Here is a 19,332-nt window from a genome sequence, read left to right on the forward strand (position 1 = left end):
AGGGTGAGTTCAAAAAAAAACCCCCCCCCCCCCCCCGGATTTTAGAACTTAAAACTTCAATTTATTTTTATTTTTATTTTTTTATTTTAACTTCTCAGTATACATTGTAGTTGATTTTCATGTCCCTTTACCCATTCCTCTTTCCCCCTCCCTCACTCCCCCCCACTACATCATATCTGTTCACTTGTCTTAACAAGTTCAAGGAATTTAAAACTTCAATTTAAAGTTGAGCTTCACAAAATTATTTCCCCCTTGCCTCAGCACTAAAAAAATTAATTTAGGAATGTGTTGCTTCTCATGCTTTTCAACCAGAGAATAGAAATAGGAGTGTGGTATGTTTGGGTGGGAGGGGTGTCTATGTATGTACATATACCTAAATAAAAACTTTCAGAACAGAATCTGCATTTTCTTCCCATTTGGTCACTTAAGGACATTCTGAATATCAGTACATGTACTGGCTCCGTTTCTAATACCCATCTGAAAATCCAGGAATTAATCTCATGGACATTTGTTTTGTTTTAAGTTGGTTTATTTAAAATGTACTATTAATATGCTTCAAAACTGAAATGCCTGGGTTCTGTGCAGTGGTTCCTATCTTTAAAGTATCTTGCAGGGCCTTCATATAAACCTTTTACATCACCATTAAGAGAAATTAAATTATTCTAAAAATGCTTGGTGAATACCTTAAGAGAACCAGAAAAATAAACAAGTACTTAGACATCTAAAACAAATCAAGAAAATTAGGTATTAGGCTAAAAGACACTGAATTTAACATTTCTTCTCTTTCTTTTTTCTTCTTGTTCAAAGTTTTTTTTTTTTTTAATTGCTAAGGAAACACTAAATAGAGCTAGCTCTTTGCAGCACCTGTCATGTGCCAGGGACTAGGAAAGTACTGCTGTAATTTATTATCATGTAGACCACAGGCTGGGGAGTCAGTCAAATGTGGATTTAAATCTAGCCTCTACACTTACTGTAGGAACTGGGGCAAGTCATTTAACCTCTCTGGGCTTCCTTCCTTCAGTGTCCAGTGGAAAAAATAAGAGCAACCTCAGAGAGTTACTAAGAGGATTAAAGGAGATAGTACATATAAGTATAACATATATAAAAATATATAAAACACTTATCACGAGGCCAGTAGCTGTTATTATATATTTTTAATCCTCACAATATCTGTACCAGTTTGGGGAGAGGAAACCAAGGATCAGAATGTCTAAATAACTTGTCTATGGCAAAAACAGAGCAGCTAAGATCAGATCCAGGTGTACTTGATTCCAAAATATATATTTTTTCCCCAGGTCTTTTAAACCAGTGATAGAAGAATCGATCAAAGAAGTAAGAGTGAGTATATAAGTAAAGGAAGCAGGTATTGGAAGACCTGGTGTGGTTGGTGCAAATGCTGAAATTTTACAGAATTTAGGAGCTGAAACCACCTAAAGAACAATCAAGCCAGACTCATTAACAAGTAAGTCCATGGACGTATCTCCTGTCCATCACAAATCTCAAAGATAATCTTAGCTCTGTTTTGTTTTAACACGAAAGCAAACATTCTCCAGAAATGTGAAGTAGCATTATTTTTTCATGAATTCAATGTAGGAAACCACCTTAATTTAATTTATTTTTTTATGTAATAGAAATGTATTTTTTTATTGATTATGAGTATTCATGGCGTACAAACATGACCACTCAAAACCACCTTAATTTTAAAGAACTGTTCCCATTTGTTTATAAGGTTACCATATACATATGGGCTTCCTTAAATAGGTGGATACAGTTGCAACAAATCAAATCTCACCTCTAGTCACTGTACAGTTATGTCATTAAAAGCCAGATTAATCACAGATGAGTTAATAAGAAAATGAGAGCCTCATCACAAGGTCACGTTTATGCAGGGATTCTAAGTTATAGACATTTGAATCACTGGAAAAGTATTTGGGGATGTTCTTTATACATTTTCCCAGCTAAATCAATGAAAATATTTAGGCGTAGCTGACTGTTGGTTATCTCCCAGAATCCATTCTCCATTTCTTCTATAGTAAAAGAGTTTAAGCTGGCCACATGGCACCAAATTCTCTCCTGTGGGCTTTGGTTGGAAGTGATGTGTGTTTCTTCCAGATTTTGCTCTTACAACAATTGGCAGTGAATTTCACTGGCCCTCTTCCCACTCCCTTTCTTCTGATGGGGAGGTGATGACAGTGGGAGCAGCCCCCTTGGACCCAGAGATGAAGGTGACATGTTGAGGATGGCACAGCTCCCCTACTAGTCCTATACAGTTTACTTCCAGACTGTTAACATAAACAGTAACAAAATTCTATCTTGTTTAATTCACTGGCTTTGGGGTTTCTTGTTACTGTAGTCTAGCCTACTCATTACACTTCTAAGTCTTGTTGTTCTTAACACTTAAGGATGCTTCACCAATGGTCCTAGAAAGATAACATTTTATTATACATATACTACAGAGCCTCTTAAGCCAAACAACTTTTATAAAAACATTCTATATCACCAAACACAGCTACTGAAGATACATACATTGGACATAAACATATTTTAGGAATAGATTAGATCCCTTTTATAGAGAGTTTATTTTATATTAGCAAGGCAGGTGAGAATACTTCAAAAAGTTTGTGGAAACGTGGAATTAAAAGATATACGAATCTTTCCATGAACTTTTTGGAGTATCCTCATACATTATTTACAGCTATCCAAGAAAACATGGTTAATTTATAAAAGTCAAATATTTCACTCTAGGAATAAATATTTAGTAGGTAAATTCAACAATGATGGCAGAAATGAACATTTTTCTCCCACAGCATTTTATTTCTCTGTTGCTCCATGATTCTAAGTCATTCCTGGGTCTTGAGCCAATACACAATGACTGTCATGAGCAATTCAATTGATACTTCCATAGATGAGGTGGAAAAGAGGGTAAAGGTCCTCAGAGAGGCTAGATCACAATGACAGAGACTGTGATGGTTATAAGAATGTTGGCTGCATGTGTGCTCCTGCTAAAGCTGCAAATGATAGCTGTTTGGCTCACAGAGCATTTACTTTCTCACAGTGATTCACATAGATTTGCAGAAATCCTTACTGACCTCTTCTGAGGAATGAACTTGTTAGCTGTTAGATATTTCTGGAAGGAAAGTTTCAAATCCTAAAATAATAAAGGTTTGCAAACTAAACTCCTGTTTTTAACAGCACACCTAGATCAGAACTTTTCTTACCAATGAGAATCTGATGATACATTAAAAATATGCTTCAAATACATTTACTCTAGAAAAGTTATACTTTAATGAAAAGAAAAAAATCTATAGGCATATAGGGTTTTTCCTACCTTCCGTCTTCTGGTCATCAAAAGCTGATTCTAACGGTGGACCAAAGAGGGGAGCAAGGGCCACAGTGTCATCCGGAGGTTTTTTGCTAAATCACACAAATTAAGGAAAAATACAGAGAAAGGGATAAAAAATTAATGCTCAAAAAGATATACAAGCTTTCAAATATTGTTCTTGGTGGAACAAGTGTATGTATGCACTTGTGTGTATGCACACAGGCATGTGTATACAAAGCTCCCGTAGGGCTAAAAAGTATTATATAAGTCTGTCAAGCGCATTATGGGACAAGAGACTTGGCAGGAGATTAGATTCCTAGTTTTCAATGGAGGACCAACGTGCTGGTCCGACAGAAATAAGTTGAAGAAGAAAAGCTCTTTCAAAGCATCATGATACCCAGAAGAGATAATACTAGAAATGACAGTTGGTTGCAAAGCCATTTTTTCCCCTAAGATCTCAAGAACCATTCATATTTGTTTTTACCACATCTCAGTGTTGTAGTTAATGTAGTTTATGCTTAGTGGAAGTCAAGCATAGGGATGTTAAGAAGCAAGCCACACAGGAAGTTTGTGTTTGAATAAAAAACTGGATCTCCCAGCATACTTCATCCTTCTGTGCTCCTACCTGATACACTAGTTATAATCTCCTAATGCCCTAATACAGCACATCTCAGAAAGAGAAGTGTATTGAGAAATCAGGAAGAACAGAGAATATTAAGTTAAACTCTTATATTTTGTCCTAATCATTATTCTAGATGGATTATTAAGAAAAGGCTGTATAGTCTTCTCCATTTCTTCTCCAGACTTGATTTCCCTCATTGACCTTAATTAGTTCTATGTATTTGTGGTGAGGGGTGAGGAGGGGAGAGGAGAGATGTTGGAGAAGGAGAGGAAAGATTTAAAAGGACCCATCTTTTGAATAGAAATAGCAGTCTTTTTGGTAAACAAGGCACACTGGTACGATACTTAACCCAAAGAATACACTGTAAAATACAATGCTTTGTCAAACACAAAAAGCAAATAAGAGATTCCTTTGGTGTGTGGCAGGTGGAAGGGATCATGAAATTTTATCCAAATAAACAGGCTTCTCTTCATATTTCAGATCATATATAATCATACTTCAGATCAGCATTCCAGACACCGACAGACCTCTTTATACAGAACTTTAGCCTTCCCATTAGTGAGGGAGCCTCACGTTCTGATAGGCAGTTACTTAGACAGTGCAGAGTACTTCCCTAAAGGTCTCCCTCAGGTTGCATTTGTGAGAAATGATAACATATTTGGACCATACCATGGATATATGGACTTACATGTATAGGTAGGCCCTTTATTAATAAGAGCTGAGAATTTAGCCCAAAGATTTGTTGGTTGTTAAAAATTCATGATGCCTTGCATAAAACACAACAAATGTCTTTCACTCTAACCTTATAAGTTCTGGAGTTGGTGTGGAACGCCTGGGTCTTGCCACTTCTTCACCTGATGCACAGGACAAAGGAACTTTTTAGGCATATTCTTACCATTCCCTTCTGATATGTCTTATGAACTAAGTTTGGAAACACAGATTTAAGTCCCATCAATAAACAACTCAGCATGAAAACTTTGCAAAACAAAACCTCTTCCTGGCATTGCAGCAGCCATATATTAGGCTACATATGTAGTGGCATTTTCTCTGGCATTTGTAAACCTCATTAACCAAGGAACTACTATGATAAGCCATCAAATAGAAGATTTGAATATTGCAGAGCTTAGTGGAATAGCATACCATTCTTCGAATGTCTGCTGCTTTAATTGGTTCTGCTTCCAAATTACCATAAAAGAATACTAAGCCAGGCCATATGTATATAGTACATAAATCTAGCATTTTCTGCCTGTTCTTTTCTTGAAATGCCAAGAAAATGTTATATCTTTAACTATGAACCATGAATTTAGAATTCCCTAGAATGTGTTTCATGCAGCAGAGGAAAAATTTGCCCCATGTATATTATACCGTATATCATATCACTTTGAATAAAATTTCCACATAAAATAACACAGAATGGGTAAGTTGCATCTATCTTCAGTCCCTTCTGCCCTCCTCCTCTCACCACCCCCTCAACAAATACATACTTGATTAAATTCATTTCTAAAGTTAAATGATACAGCAAGAGTTGACAACTAGAGATAAAAATAGCCAAAAAAAAAAAAAAAAGAGAGAGACAGAAAGAGCAATGTTTTTCCAGAAAACATATCTATTTTCAGAATTTAAACATTAATCATTCAGAACCCACAGAGGCCCTCCATCATTACAAGAATTCTTTGCTGTAAAAGTAAAAAATTTGTAAGCCTAAAAATCAAGTCCATAGTGTATATAATTCCAATGTATATATACTCTACCATCCAAGGAACTATTTCTTCCTTTAAATCATACTCTATTTCTCGTAGCTAAGATATACTTACTGGATAAGTTCCTTTTAATTGCACCCTAGAATTAGAAATAGACACTATAAGGTTTAAGACCACATATATGTTATGTACAATATGTATTATTTCTGTCAATTCAATTAAACTGAACTAAAATAAATGCAGATAGGGAAAATGAAATTTTTCTCAGAACTGCATTCAAGTTGGAAATTGTAGACAAACAACCATACATTAGTTTTTCACTTTACTCAAAGATTATAGAGAGAAAAGAAGGCAAATCATGTGTTCTGAATGAGAAAATCCCCTTACCTGGGTAAATTTGGTAAGTTAAAGACAGATATTGAATAGCACATTAGATTAAAAAAAACCCCAAAACCTCTTGAACCCTAGCAGATGAGAAAGTAAATCCAAGTTTAATATATGATTGATGTTTGAAAGTTTTAAAATGTATTTAGGAGGATTATCTGTTCCCAGTCAGGTGAGGTCCCCAAGTTGCTAGTAGTAACAGTCATTGATATACTAATGGAATTTAAAAGATGTAAGTGGCAAGTGTTAAAGGGAAGGGAAACTTAGAGTCATCTGCCACTGAATGAATTGTTTCATTCAGGGAGCCAGGGAACTCCATCCTGCTCATCCATCCTTCCCCCCAATTTCTTCCTCTTGCCTGCCACTGTGCTCACCAAGCCACTAATTAGGAGTCATTTCTTTTGCTCAAGGCATTGTGATACTATGAGAATACAAATATCACTGGCAGGAATAATCTGAGCAGGTCATCTCCAGCTTTTATAATGCCTTAGCAAAAATTTATTCGGATGATAAAAGGACTGACCAGATAAAAAGTTTTGATTCAAAACCAGAAGCTGTAAAATGTCCTTAACATGAGATGCCTCCAGAAAAGTAGATCACTAAGAGGTTTGTATCATGGGGTAGGGCATGGCTTGGCATGGCCTTCCTCAGGGGAATGAGAGGGATAGAGTTGAGGTCAAGGAAAGTGGAGGTATAAGAAAGTATTTCAAGGGGTAAGACCATGAATTAATTTGGTGGGTGGCCACCAAACACACATTTTTTTCTTACTTTCTGACTTTCATGAAGGCTCAACCTGGTAGTCACGGATATGTTTTCTTCTCTCAAATTATAACATTAACAACATAGGAGAAGATCTAGTACCTCTGTAATAGACCTGTAAGAAGCCTCTTTCCCTCTTTCCTAAGGATATATGAGAATTTTCTGTCCCATTTTGAACTCATTTATGATAGAGGAACAGTTTCAATCTCAGCAAGCATCCATTAGATGTTTTCTGGTGGGTGGCTCAATCTCAAACTATATATTCTGGCTTGTTTTGTCTAATAATGCAATCTGTTCCCTCCTACTATGTGTGCCATATAGGGAATTATTACATTATTAGTAAACACTTTTAAATAAATATGGTCATTTAAATCTTTTATGGCCGTTATGGGAGTTTGGAACAAGTTTGCTTTTGGAAAATAAGGATTTTAGTTAGAGAACAAATTGTTTAAATGGGACTTAAAATGTTTTTCTGGGTTATGGACCCAGACAGTCAGAATTTTATTAATAAGGTCTGAAGGAAGAGATACAAGGGCTTTAGTTCAAGTAGTCAACTAAAAGATTAATAAGCTGGCATTGAGAAAATAGGGCCCACCTAGTATTGTGAGAGCTGAAATCCAGGACTTAGGAGATCTCAGGGGCTGTATTGAAGACTTTTGGTCTCTCTGTCCTACTTCTTTTATTAAAAATGTAAAACTCATGAAACCAAGAAAGGAACAAAGCTTCTTTTGTATTCATCAATTCCCAAGTGTGTCGACTCATTTAAAAGTTATTTACTGCTGAAAGGCACGAAAGAAGTCCCTGTAATATTTTTATTAAATACTCCTTGAGAATGAACCATCACAAGTTAACTGCAAGCAAGACATGGCAGAAACACGCAAGAAAACTCTGTTGTTTAGAAATTAGGAAAAATAGAACTAGTATCGATTTAGGAAGCAACAGATACTCAATTGACCCGCAGCAAGTCAGCAGCAACAGAGAAAAGTCCTTTTGTCTGGGGGACTCCGCGTGTAGATCTTTGATGGCCTTGATGCTGCAGCAGGACCCATCCAGAACAAGGTTAAGGTGATGTCGACCATACAAACGACGTTCAGGAAAAAAAGCCCATTGAATTCAAAATCCTCTTCCCACCGAGTGACCCCATGTCCCTCCTTTCAATGATTGTTTGTTGTTATATATACACGAGGGCACTTCAAAAAGTTTGTGGAAAAACAGAAGTAAAAGATAGTACAAATCTTTCCACAAACTTTTTGAAGTGCCCTTGTATACTGCAAATTAAATTTCTTCATTTTGAATTAATGAATTTCCTCTTTCCTTTTTTTATAAAAAGCAATTTACAATTTGAGGTGTCACCTAGCAGCTGGGTTGGAATCATCCACACCTGAAGACACCACCTTCAAACCTCAGCCGTGTAGTTTAAACAGAGAACCACCTACTTGTCCCCTGGGGCAGGGTATTTGCTTTAAATAATAATTAATTAATCAGATCGGCACGGGCCTAGGGATATTTCAGAGTGTTGTTTTCAGTTCCATTTCTTCTCTCTCTTTTTTTTTTTTCCTTTTTGTCTTTTTTCGTGACCAGCAACGGATCGCAACCCTCAGTGTCACGCCCGAACCGGACCGGGACCAGCAACGGGATCGCAACCCTCGGTGTTGCGTCCGCACCTCGCTCAGCCAGTGAGCGGGAACCGGTCTGTATGTGGGATCCGAACCCTCAGTGGGAGCGCCACTGCGCTCCCAAGCGGCGCACTGTAGCAGTGCGCCACCGGGCCGGCCCCCCATTTCTTCTCTTAAAGGACTGATGAGATAGATGAGAGTCAATTCAAACACAGAAAGATCCTTCTTTTTGTTGATTTAAATTCATCACACCCTACAACCTGAGGAAAATGACTGAAATCTCACTTTGAACAATGCAAACTGACATTGATCTACCCTTCGAAAGTTTGTTTTCAGTGATGAAATTTAGAATTATGTGCCAGCCTGGTAGTGTTGAAAGTATATCTACTGCTCTGAAGATGGAAATTATAATTATGTACCAGCATATACTGACCAACATAAGTTACGGTTCAGGGACATATTTTATATTCAGGTTTAAAAACGATGTGGCTTGAAAATGTTTTCCTTAACTTTCTTTATAATTTTCTTCTTCTTCTTTTTTTTTTTTTTTTTTTAAATCACTTTGCTATCAACTTCTATGGTACTTTCTGGGCCAGTCTCCAGGGCCTGGATGCACACACACACCATGCACACATTTTTCACACTTAGCACTAACAGTTGTGATTCCCATGTATTAATTTACTTTGTTATGGAAAAGCGTTCTGATAATTCTAAAATATGCCCCTGACACTTAAAGGGCCAGAGGCTTCTAACCAGTAAATCAAATTCATCTACTTCATTCACACTGGGTTATCATAAATTTAATGGGAAATCAACCTGGTCACCTTGCCTTGGCAGCAATTTTCTCTGTACATGTTTAAGTAGAAATGTTGAGAGTTCTTACCGGGCTGCGCCTCTGTGATCAGCAAAAAGGAAGAGAGAACAGACACCTAGTCAGAGAATGACGGATCAGTCAACAGGCTTGGGTAATAGAAGACTTCATAAACAGCTAACCAAACAGACTCCAAATAACTGGGCCAAAGAAAGACAGACAGTCATTGTGATTAGGACTTATTTAAACCACACAATGCTTTGGAGAACCTTAAAGAGAGACTGTATATTGTATAATACAGCTTCGCTCATGTGCATGTACAAGTTTTAGTTATGCATATGTATGAACAAGGCAGAAGTGTACAAGAAAATTTTACTGACATTCTGAAAGTCTTGTCATAAGGAGTTTTTCTCCAGTTATTTGGGGAGGGAGGACTTAGAGAGTAGATAGTACAGGGCAAACTGTTTCCCTACACAGCAGGGCATTAGCAAACATTATACACATAATGCATTTCACACATAATTAGAGCCTAAAGGGAGCCTCCAAAAAATCAGAGGTAGGATTGAGAGCCCTTTTCCTTGTCTGGCTTTTCTCTTTAGTGTTTTAAAGAATGTGTGCTTATGAGGACTTTTTTATTTTTAAGTGTCTGTTCTTGGGCTGGTGATTGGGCTGCCTCTACCAATGGGTAGGAGTGTGATGGGGCAGATGAGGAGCCCCTAACAAACACAGGTGTGAATAATGAAAACTGTCCAGCATCAGTAGAACACTGGTGGTCCAGATGATGTCTGGAAAACACGATGAGCAGATGTATATCTTCTTTCACTCCTCAAGCCTTGCTTATGGCTGCTATCAATTTACCCCCAACAATCTCTGATTGCTCTTTCTCCTTAGGATCTTTCTGCCATAACAAGAATGACTACAGTGTGCACAGGGAAAGAAATGCTGCTCAGAGTTTCACTTTCAGGGTGTGAGCTAATCCATGCATCCACTAGAGGCTGCCTTCCAAAATTCAGGCCAGGAGCACAAACACAAAAGTAGTGAGGAGGTTGCTCAAATGAAGAGAATGTATTATGCTCCAGAACACAGACTGGAAACAAAAACCTGTAGCCTTTTATACCTGGGCGGCCTCCATGGCTATCTAGTCCAACTTTATGATGGAGAGAGGAAAGTGAGGCTCTGAGATACACAGCTAGAGAATAGGTAGTCCCAGAGACAGAATTTAGATCTCCAATCTTCCATTCTCTTGTTCTTTCTGTGATACCAAAGCATGACATTGTTGAACTGCTAAAGCAGAGCCATTATGGCTGCATTTGGGAATGGTTATTTCTCAGACTGGGTTTGAAAGTAGCTAGTACATCAGACTTATTTACTCCTGTCAATTTTGCTTGTTAAACTTTAGACTTTATTAATTGCCTTGTTTTCCAGGTACTGTTCCATATTGATCCCACCTTTCTTGTAAACCTGTCTATATATGCATAAATGAAATTTAAATAAAACTAGAAAAAGAAGGACATTCATGAATATATATTTCTGGGCTTAAATTCTCCTGTTGACTAATCCATACTGTGTTTTGAGGGAAATTCAAACACTCTTTTATGTGAAGATTTAGACTTCATTTTTCCTTAATGACCAGAATAAAGTTCTTCTCTAAAAAAGAAAATGTGGGAATTTTGTGACAACAATCCACTTTTAAAATACAGCAAATAGAGGACTAAAAGTGACACAGGTTCCCCCAAGATGAAGTTATGAGAAATCATGCAAGTAAAATGCAGATTGCAACCATACAGAAGCAGAACCTTAAATACAAGAATATTTATTAATTTAAGGTTTTCTAGAATACTTTTCAAAATAATTTCAAATATACTAATTCCCCCAAATTAAGTCATATCTTAACTTCTAGTAAGATCAAAATCTATATTTTTAATCAAAGGTTCATACTTGTATCTTTTCTAGTAAAAGACCGTATAAACACGTTGGAAACTACATTTTCCTAATGCCCTCATCAAGGAATAGCTGTTCAAATTCACGAAGTCACAGGCTGATTAACCAGAATCCAAAAGACACAGCTAAAAGCTGGGCAAAGTACAGATTCAGAGGGCCACAAGGTCTTTAATTAAGAGCTATCTGAAACCTTCAAAAGGAAAATAATTCCAGAAGTCAAATGGAAGGGAATTGTATACATTATCTCCATTAAAGAGCATAAAGCAGCTTAGTTTCTGCCAGACAACAAGGACAGCAAAATTATTATCAGCTAGGAGGAAAGGGTCTTTGCCTGTTAAAAATTTTATTTTACCCTTTCTCCTGTCATTTCCTAAGATCTTTGAAGCCTTTAGCATTCTATTTTTGTTCTATCAACACACAGAATTTGCTTTAAAAGTAGAAGGAAACTAATTCAGTATCTGGTCATGATATATTCCATAAGCTGAAAGATCTACATCCAGAGTTACAAACTCAAATGCTTGCAGGGGTGAGGAGTAGGGGTTTCTGGGCGTCAAGGCATGTGTGAAACACAACACTCCGGTGAACTGGCCACTATTCAGGTGCACCACATGTCTGCCATGCGAAAACGTATGTCTAGTGCTGCCAGATCTTCAGAGAGAAGATGAGCATCCAGATTTTTTTTTTAAATTTTAAATGTTCTAGTTTGAAAATGTGGTTAAAATTGTTTTTAACTGCACAACCAAACAAAATACATATTCAGTTGCTCAGAATCTGCAGGTGGCCAATCTACCTCTGATTGCAGGCATTTGTATCACACCTAATAAACTCTCAGTAAATTCTATCTGCTATTATTAACCATCTTGTACCTGATTACTCAGAGTCTTTGTAATTGGTCTACTCCAATTTCTGGAGTTTTCTGAAAATTTTCCTACATTTCTAATTAAACATTAATTGTTCAAGTCCTAGATTTCTCTTGGTGTTCTGATGCATTCTGGTGAAAGTTTTGGAAAAGGTATTCAACTTAGAGATAATACTTGCTTTGTATATTAATGCTATTTTCAAAGTGGCTAAACACTACTAATTTATGATATGGTCACTAGAATGAAGATCAAGCTATATTTCTAAAATTTATATAATTTTCAATATGAATATGCCTCCCAAAAAGAAAATACTGTGGCCTGTTACCTCATAGTCTCTACAGTGTCCTTATACCACAGCATAGTTTTGTTTTGCTGTTTTTTGCAAAACAGGATTAATTTAAATTCAGTTAACTAAGATAACTCGGTCTTAGTCAATATGAGTAAAGTATTTTAAAATACATATAAGAGGAAGTATTTGTAAGAGGAAGCAACCAAACCTAATCTGTCTTGCTTGTCAAATTCACAAAATAACTAGCCTCAGATATTGGAGTTTTATAACACCGTCATTTGCTAAATTCAGTGTTATGGGGAAACATGGAGGAAAAATGAAGAAACACAGAGGAAAATGAATGATATTTTTCTAGCAAAGAATTAGAATATATGATCATTATGTTTAGTAGGATGATTCCAGCCAATATTCCTATTTATTTTTAAATATTCTAGGGTGAAGACAAACTATCTTGCAAGCATCTATATGCCCCCCTACTGTAGGTGTTTGTCTATATTCAAACTTGTTCCTATGTACATTACAAGTCAGATTACAGAGAACACCTATTATCCAATCAGACATGTTTAAGGCAATCTTCTGAAACTCCTCTTGGGAAGAGAAACAAAGAACCTGCTACTAACCAAGGTATGATTAAGAGGTGATCAGGCTGAAGAATCAACAAAATGGACACTTCCAAAGAAAAATGAGGCAAGAGAATAGGGGGAAGTTTCATCCTTGAAAATGCACACACAACTAAAAATGAAAAGGTGTACTTGTAAGTTAAAATTGCTGTAAGGACAACAGGAGGAAAACCAATGAGGAACAGAGAAATTTGAAAGTACCTCAAGCAAACGTCAGGCCACACAGTCCTTTCAATATTTAAAGTGGCCAAATTTAGTTAATTTTGAGAAAGATTCGGGGTCAAGGAGAATAATCGAAATTGGCAAAATATAAAGAAAAGCTACCGAAGAGCAGGAGGCATATTGTACTGCCACATAGCATGTGATACATAGTTGGCTTTTAATTACTCAGAAGTGGGCCACTTAGCTTAGTAATAATCATAATCACAATAATAGGTGCTTATTTTATTTTTGGAAACAAAAAGACTTGGGCCCACATTTTGATAAATTTGCAATATTTTGATTTCATTTTTTGTTTTTCTGTGCCTTCTGCTCCTCTTCCCTCCTATCATCTGGACTTTCTACAAGTGCAGTATCCTGCTCAAGGTGCAGAGATTGCCAAAATTGGGTCAGTGGGCAGGATAAGAGGTTATAGCACGTATTGCAGCATCAAATTAGGTGAGTTAAAAGTACCTAAGTGATGCTTTTAACTTCCCAGTGCTTGTTTACATGGAAACACAATATTTTCATATTTTCCAGTGGAGAGATCACCTGTGTCAGACATGTATCAGAATCCTGGGAATATGTTTCCAATAGCCAGGCAACTGAGAAGACAACATTTTTTTTTTTTTTTGAGATCTGTTTCAAGTGGCTCTAAAATGAAAAGGTATAGGTACATCATATCAGACTTGTGCTGCGACTGAAAATTGCCCACTGGCACTAAAGAGTAACATCCAGGAGGTGATTTACGTTTTATAAAGATCCTCTTTTCCAGTTTCTGGCAATTCCCGGAGGAAATATTTTGATTTGCCGAAACAAAAACAAAACCCTCCAAAACTCTGCACAACTCCTCTTTCCCAAGCCAGCTTCATAAGCATTCGAGATGCTATCATATCGTGTTGCACATTAAACAAAAAATTAACTTAAAAATGTTTGCCTAGCTCATGGTATCTATGTGTTGCTTGACTGATTCAAGTGGAAGCTGCAATAAATGAACTTAGTACCTAAAATATTTAATCATATGCTTGTGCTTGAGTCAGAGGTGAATCTTTACAAAATTTCCCTGGGGTTTTAATAACAGGGTTGTAAAATCACTTAGCAACCAACTTCCTTTTTTCCCCCTGTGGCATAATTAGACCTTGTCCTGGTTCACAAAGGTTTGTTTTTAAAATTCAAAACCTTGTTTAGGTGTTAAATACAGTCAGTCATTAGATATGCACATGGTGAAAATGAACAGAATAACGTTTGGCCAAAATGTGGAGAGGACTTTTTATTTCTTACCGGACTTTTCCTCTAAAAGCGTAGGCATGGGGAGGAAAAATAAAGAGAAAATGAGAGAGGTGAAATGTATTATTTCCAAGAAGAAACAGCTGAAGGCTCAGAATAGCCTTACTTAAAGCAGCTCTCGAAGGCACAGCTTTCATAAATGTTTGCTATGGGTATGTGATACGGTCATTCCTAGGCTGCCGTTTTTAGTTCAAGCCACAGAGGGCACAGGTGTGGCTTCCATTTGAACACATTCTAAACTTTCCCTTGAATGGTTTATTTTTATCAAATGGATTTGTGTCTTGAAAATAGAACATTATGCCTTGTAATATTAAAAGAAGTTGAAAAATGCCATTAATTCATTGCAGCCAGGCATGGTCATGAAACTAAAACATGAGTTCCAGAAGCTCCAGTCTCACCAGGGAACCCGGTACCTATTGCCTTCTTCTAAGGCATCCTGGCTGGAATCATCAGTTCTTCTTTGATGCCATCTTTCATCTCCCCCCACTCTCCAAGGACAATTACAAACTCTTTTCCTGGTGGTGGTCCCTGGCCCCCACAAAGCCCTCTCATTTACTCAGCAGCTGTGTTCGTGAGGGCTGCGTCGTCTCGGGCTGCCAGTGGCCCTCCACCGGGCTCCTGAGTGTGCTTCCTAGCCAGGGGTCCTATTCCAGTTTCATCTTCTAATCCAGCCCTCATGCTCTCCCTAGAATTATCCTCCAAAAATAGTGAAGTGAATATACAGAGATACTTCAAAAAGTTCGTGGAGAGATTCATATCACCTTTTAATTCTTTTTTTTTTCCATAAACTTTTTGAAGTATTACTGTACCCTTCAAATTCTGTACCCTTCTATTCGAAAAATAGAATGCAAACTCCATTCTGTGGTACTTAATGCCTTTGTGATGGGCTCGGTTTACCTGCATGCCCCGTCTTGCACTATCCTCTTTCTGTGCAGCCGGCACTTGGCTGCAGACGCCCCTTGACCTCCTGTATGTGCCGCACACTCACACGCTTCCCTGCCGTCCCTCACACTGCTTCTTCAGCCTTCGAGGGCTTCTCCCTCTCCCCCAATCTAAATCTGACTCATTCTTCAAGGCCAGCAGCATTTCTTCCATGAGAACTTTCCCAAGCTTTCTGGTCAGAATAAATGGTTCTTTTCTCTGGTTTGATCACAGCATGTTCCTCTTGTTCAGAATAATAAATAAATATTGAAGGCCTTGCCATTTGCCTGACAGTTATTAACCTCAGAGAAAACAAAGGCACACCTTGCGAGTGTATTTTTGCAGTTCTTATTTTATTCTGTACTATTTAGATGTCTTCGCTCTATTAGTAGTTCACACTATTGGTTATGAATGGACTCTCTCTAGCCCCAAACGTGGTGCTACACATGTAGTAGGCACTAAAAACATGTTTATGAATTCTCTTTTGGGGGGCATTGACACATTACACAAATGTTTGAAAAACAGTGTCTCTTGAAATATGGAAAGATGGATTGCTCTCTGTAATAAGGCTGATTTGTGTATGGCCCAAGGCTGAATTGTAATGGTTACTCCACCAGTTCCTATAAATATTTCACTTAGCTGCTACTTAACTGTTAATTTCTCTGCCCATTAGTGACCTCAGGTGCTAATGCATGTTACAAAAGTTCCAAGGAAGTCACACAACTTTGCACAAACATAAGTGTAAAGTTATGTGACCAGATCTCCAGTATAGAATTTTCTCCTATAGCAAAAACAAATGCTTCCAAATAGCTGAGGGGCCGAGAGGGGCCACATCCAGGGTGCCACTTTCAGACCCAGATCCTTGGTAAGTAGCACAGGAAAATAAAAATTAACAAGGTCCAGGTGCTCAATCTACAGACAAAAAGAATGTTTGGATTAAGATAAAATAGCCTTAAAGGGGTTGTCAAGGTGGGAGAAGGAGCATGAGCATTTATATATTCAAATTAACTCAACTCCTTATTTTCTGGATGCCTTCAGGCAAGTCACATTGTGCCTCAATTGCATAATCTGCAAAGGGATAATCACTACCTTGTAGGATTGTTATGAAGAGTAAAAGAGAAGGGTGATATTGACAATTGACATTTAGTGAGAACTTACTATGCTTTACCTTATGCAGTTGGTGTCATTATCATGTCTAAGTTACCAATGAAGGAAAGGAGGCTCAGAGTTCCAAGATCACATGGTTACAAAAGAGCAGAGCTTGGGGCCAGATCCCAGATTGGCTAATTCCAGAAAGCCTGGTGGGCTCCAAGTCGCCTAAACTGATTGAACCCACTTTTGGGGCCTTATCAGCATTGGGATCCAGAAACAACTCAGCTAAATGCTCACGGATCACAGAGCCTGGAAGATCTTGAATCTTTCTTCTTTTTTTTTTTTTCCTTTTTGTCTTTTTTCGTGACCGGCAACGGATCGCAACCCTCGGTGTCACGCCCGCACCTCGCTCAGCCAGTGAGCGGCCGGTCTGTATGTGGGATCCGAACCCTCAGTGGAGCGCCGCGGTGCTCCCAAGAGGCGCACTGTAGCAGTGCGCCACCGGGCCGGCCCAAGATCTTGAATCTTTCAGATTGAGAGAATTAAATAGATCATGCCAGTCTATCATAGCAAGACTTAGAGAATGAGCATCTCAGAGAGTGAGCTTTTGTTTCTAGGCATGCTTTCAGTCGGTGGGATTAAACTCTGGTTAAAATCAGCCTTTTCTAGAATTAAATGCATTTTTAAAATTAACATCAGAGGAATAAACATGAATACACAAATAACACACAAATAACTCCTCCTCTCCTCCTTCCACCTTCCGCTCCAGGCTATATGATATACCAAGCCATCTTTTGCTTTGTTAGCAGCTGCCAACACCTAGGCTGTGTCTTCTTAGCTTAATGGTTTCTTCAGAATGTTAAAAAAAAAAGAAAACAAAAATAAAACTTGACAATTCTCTTTAGGGGAAAAAAGGATATTTCTTGATTTAAATGAGCTAATAGCATCAGAGTTGATTTTTAATTATGAAAAATATGAATAAGGGAACTGGGAAAGACATACCTCTGGGCTGTGGGCTCATATGTAAATAGAAATAGAGTAAGCAAATTTTTGGACTGGACAAAACATTTACCTAAAAAGTAACCACCGAATGGTCTCTAAGTGCGGGGACTTTCTTGTCTCAAGGCGTAAGAAACTAGCAAATCGTTAAGAAAAGAAACAGGGAATTACTACTCATATTTTTCAACCATCCAATAAAGGAGAAAGAAACTTGGTTAAGTTGAAGGGGAAAATATGAATGAAACTGAGAGCCATAAATTTGCTCCCCTTCTAAAAAAATGTAAGGAATATAAGTTGCATTATATCATAGCTAGATGCCAAGTTCCATATAATTTCTTATGGTGAAGAGCATCTATCCACCCAGCAAGTATTTTCTAAGTACCTACTGTGTGTCATTAAATGTCGTGGGCTCTAGAGGAAATGCCCCTTGGGGAAAAAGTAAGAATAAGAACCTGTAACCTCTGGGTGAAGGATTAGTTGTTAGAAACCCAACACTCAGTGAATTGTTCACAAATTATGCTTCTGTTAAAATCTGATTTTCCAATTGATTGCTACTTTACAGAGCCCATTCTACCCTGATTATGACCATTAGCTAATAAAAATAGTTTTAAATTCTAAACTCTACACTGGGAGGATTAATACTTACAACCGAGGCAGAAGACCTCAAAGATATAAAAGGTAGCCTTTTTTCATCACAATTAACATTATAATTAAAAGCATACAATTCAAGAATTTTCTACCTCTGGTGAAGTCATCTTAACATTTTTACATGTCAATATTGTGAATACATAGTCTCTCTCATTCGATTAGATTTTAAGCGGTACCAGAAATTAAGTGTTTGTGGTCTCCACCCATGATGATCATGTTTTCACAAGACCCAAATCAGATCAGCTTGCCTGAAACAGTATAATATGATGTCAGAATGTGAAGTTACACAAGGAAAATCTAACTCTTACACCTCACAAAGGAAAGCAAAATACCATGTGCTCAGAGGGGTACAACCAACGTCAATTGGAGAAATAATAGCAAAGGTGCTCCAGATTGAATATTGAACATTCTGCTCATTTCTGAGGAGATCAAAACATGCAACATCTCAGAGATTTCTTCTAAGCATTGGGGGGGGGGGCACGAGATGTTTAAAAAATGATATTTAAATTTTAAAGGTCAGGAAATGGAAAGCAACAGAGAATTCCCTAGGAAAAAACTTAGTAATGAAGGAAAGAACAAACACATATCAAATTCAAAACTAATTGTTCTGTAGACAATCCATAGTTTATTAAAATGTAGGGAAGAGAACAATATATTTTGAAAAAGAAAGTTGCCTTCCATTTCCTCATCTCTATAAGGCCTTAAAAAAAAGTTTCATCTTGTGCTAACTCTGGTTGATTTTGGTTGGGCTGCCCGTAGCTCTGTCTAGAGGGGGCTTCTCAGACTCCATCTGGAATCTCATTGCAATGTTTGCTGAGGGTTTAGAGGGGGTGTGGCAGCTTATATATATCCCCACGTTTGATACCCCTGGTCTAGACCAACTCAAATGACATTTTCCCTATGAAGCATTCCTTGATGAGCAGAACCCAAGCTGAGCCTCTGCCTCCCATCTTCCTGCACATGAAGTCTGGGATGAGCACCAGAACAGGTGCAATCTTCAGCCTCTCCTTGCACCGTGCACTGTTTTTACCAGGAGAGAGGGCTGGCGTGTAGGAGACTGGAGCTCTCCTCCCCCACTGATGACTCTTTGTTTTTACTGAACTCAATGGGGTGCTGAACTTTCTGCCAAAGTGAGGACAGGAAAGGGGGTGGTGTTACCAAGCAGCAGCAAATTCATGGATTTTGCTCCCTGCCAGGCTAATTTGGGAGTGGGAGGGTGGGTGGACCACCTGGAATAGGCAAACAGCACCAGACTGTCTCCAG

At 37.9% G+C, this 19,332-nt stretch overlaps 1 protein-coding gene across 18 annotated transcripts in view; it reads right to left on the reverse strand.

Annotated features, from left to right (window-relative positions):
- SGIP1 (SH3-domain GRB2-like (endophilin) interacting protein 1) overlaps positions 1 to 19,332 on the reverse strand; it is a 203,456-nt gene that overhangs the window by 64,291 nt on the left and 119,833 nt on the right. For 13 of the 18 annotated variants that reach the window (XM_008569017.1, XM_008569026.1, XM_008569020.1 and 10 more), the window contains 5 exons: positions 14,404 to 14,415; positions 9,287 to 9,298; positions 5,759 to 5,783; positions 4,747 to 4,798; positions 3,329 to 3,414 (listed from right to left, as the gene is read on the reverse strand). In XM_008569017.1, coding sequence (XP_008567239.1) covers positions 3,329 to 3,414; positions 4,747 to 4,798; positions 5,759 to 5,783; positions 9,287 to 9,298; positions 14,404 to 14,415 — 187 coding nt within the window. The remainder of the gene's footprint in view (positions 1 to 3,328; positions 3,415 to 4,746; positions 4,799 to 5,758; positions 5,784 to 9,286; positions 9,299 to 14,403; positions 14,416 to 19,332) is intronic. The other 5 variants (XM_008569015.1, XM_008569028.1, XM_008569027.1 and 2 more) reach the window with 1 other exon arrangement.

This window comes from Galeopterus variegatus, unplaced genomic scaffold, assembly GCF_000696425.1.
Source record: "Galeopterus variegatus unplaced genomic scaffold, G_variegatus-3.0.2 Scaffold458, whole genome shotgun sequence".
Taxonomy (NCBI): domain Eukaryota; kingdom Metazoa; phylum Chordata; class Mammalia; order Dermoptera; family Cynocephalidae; genus Galeopterus; species Galeopterus variegatus.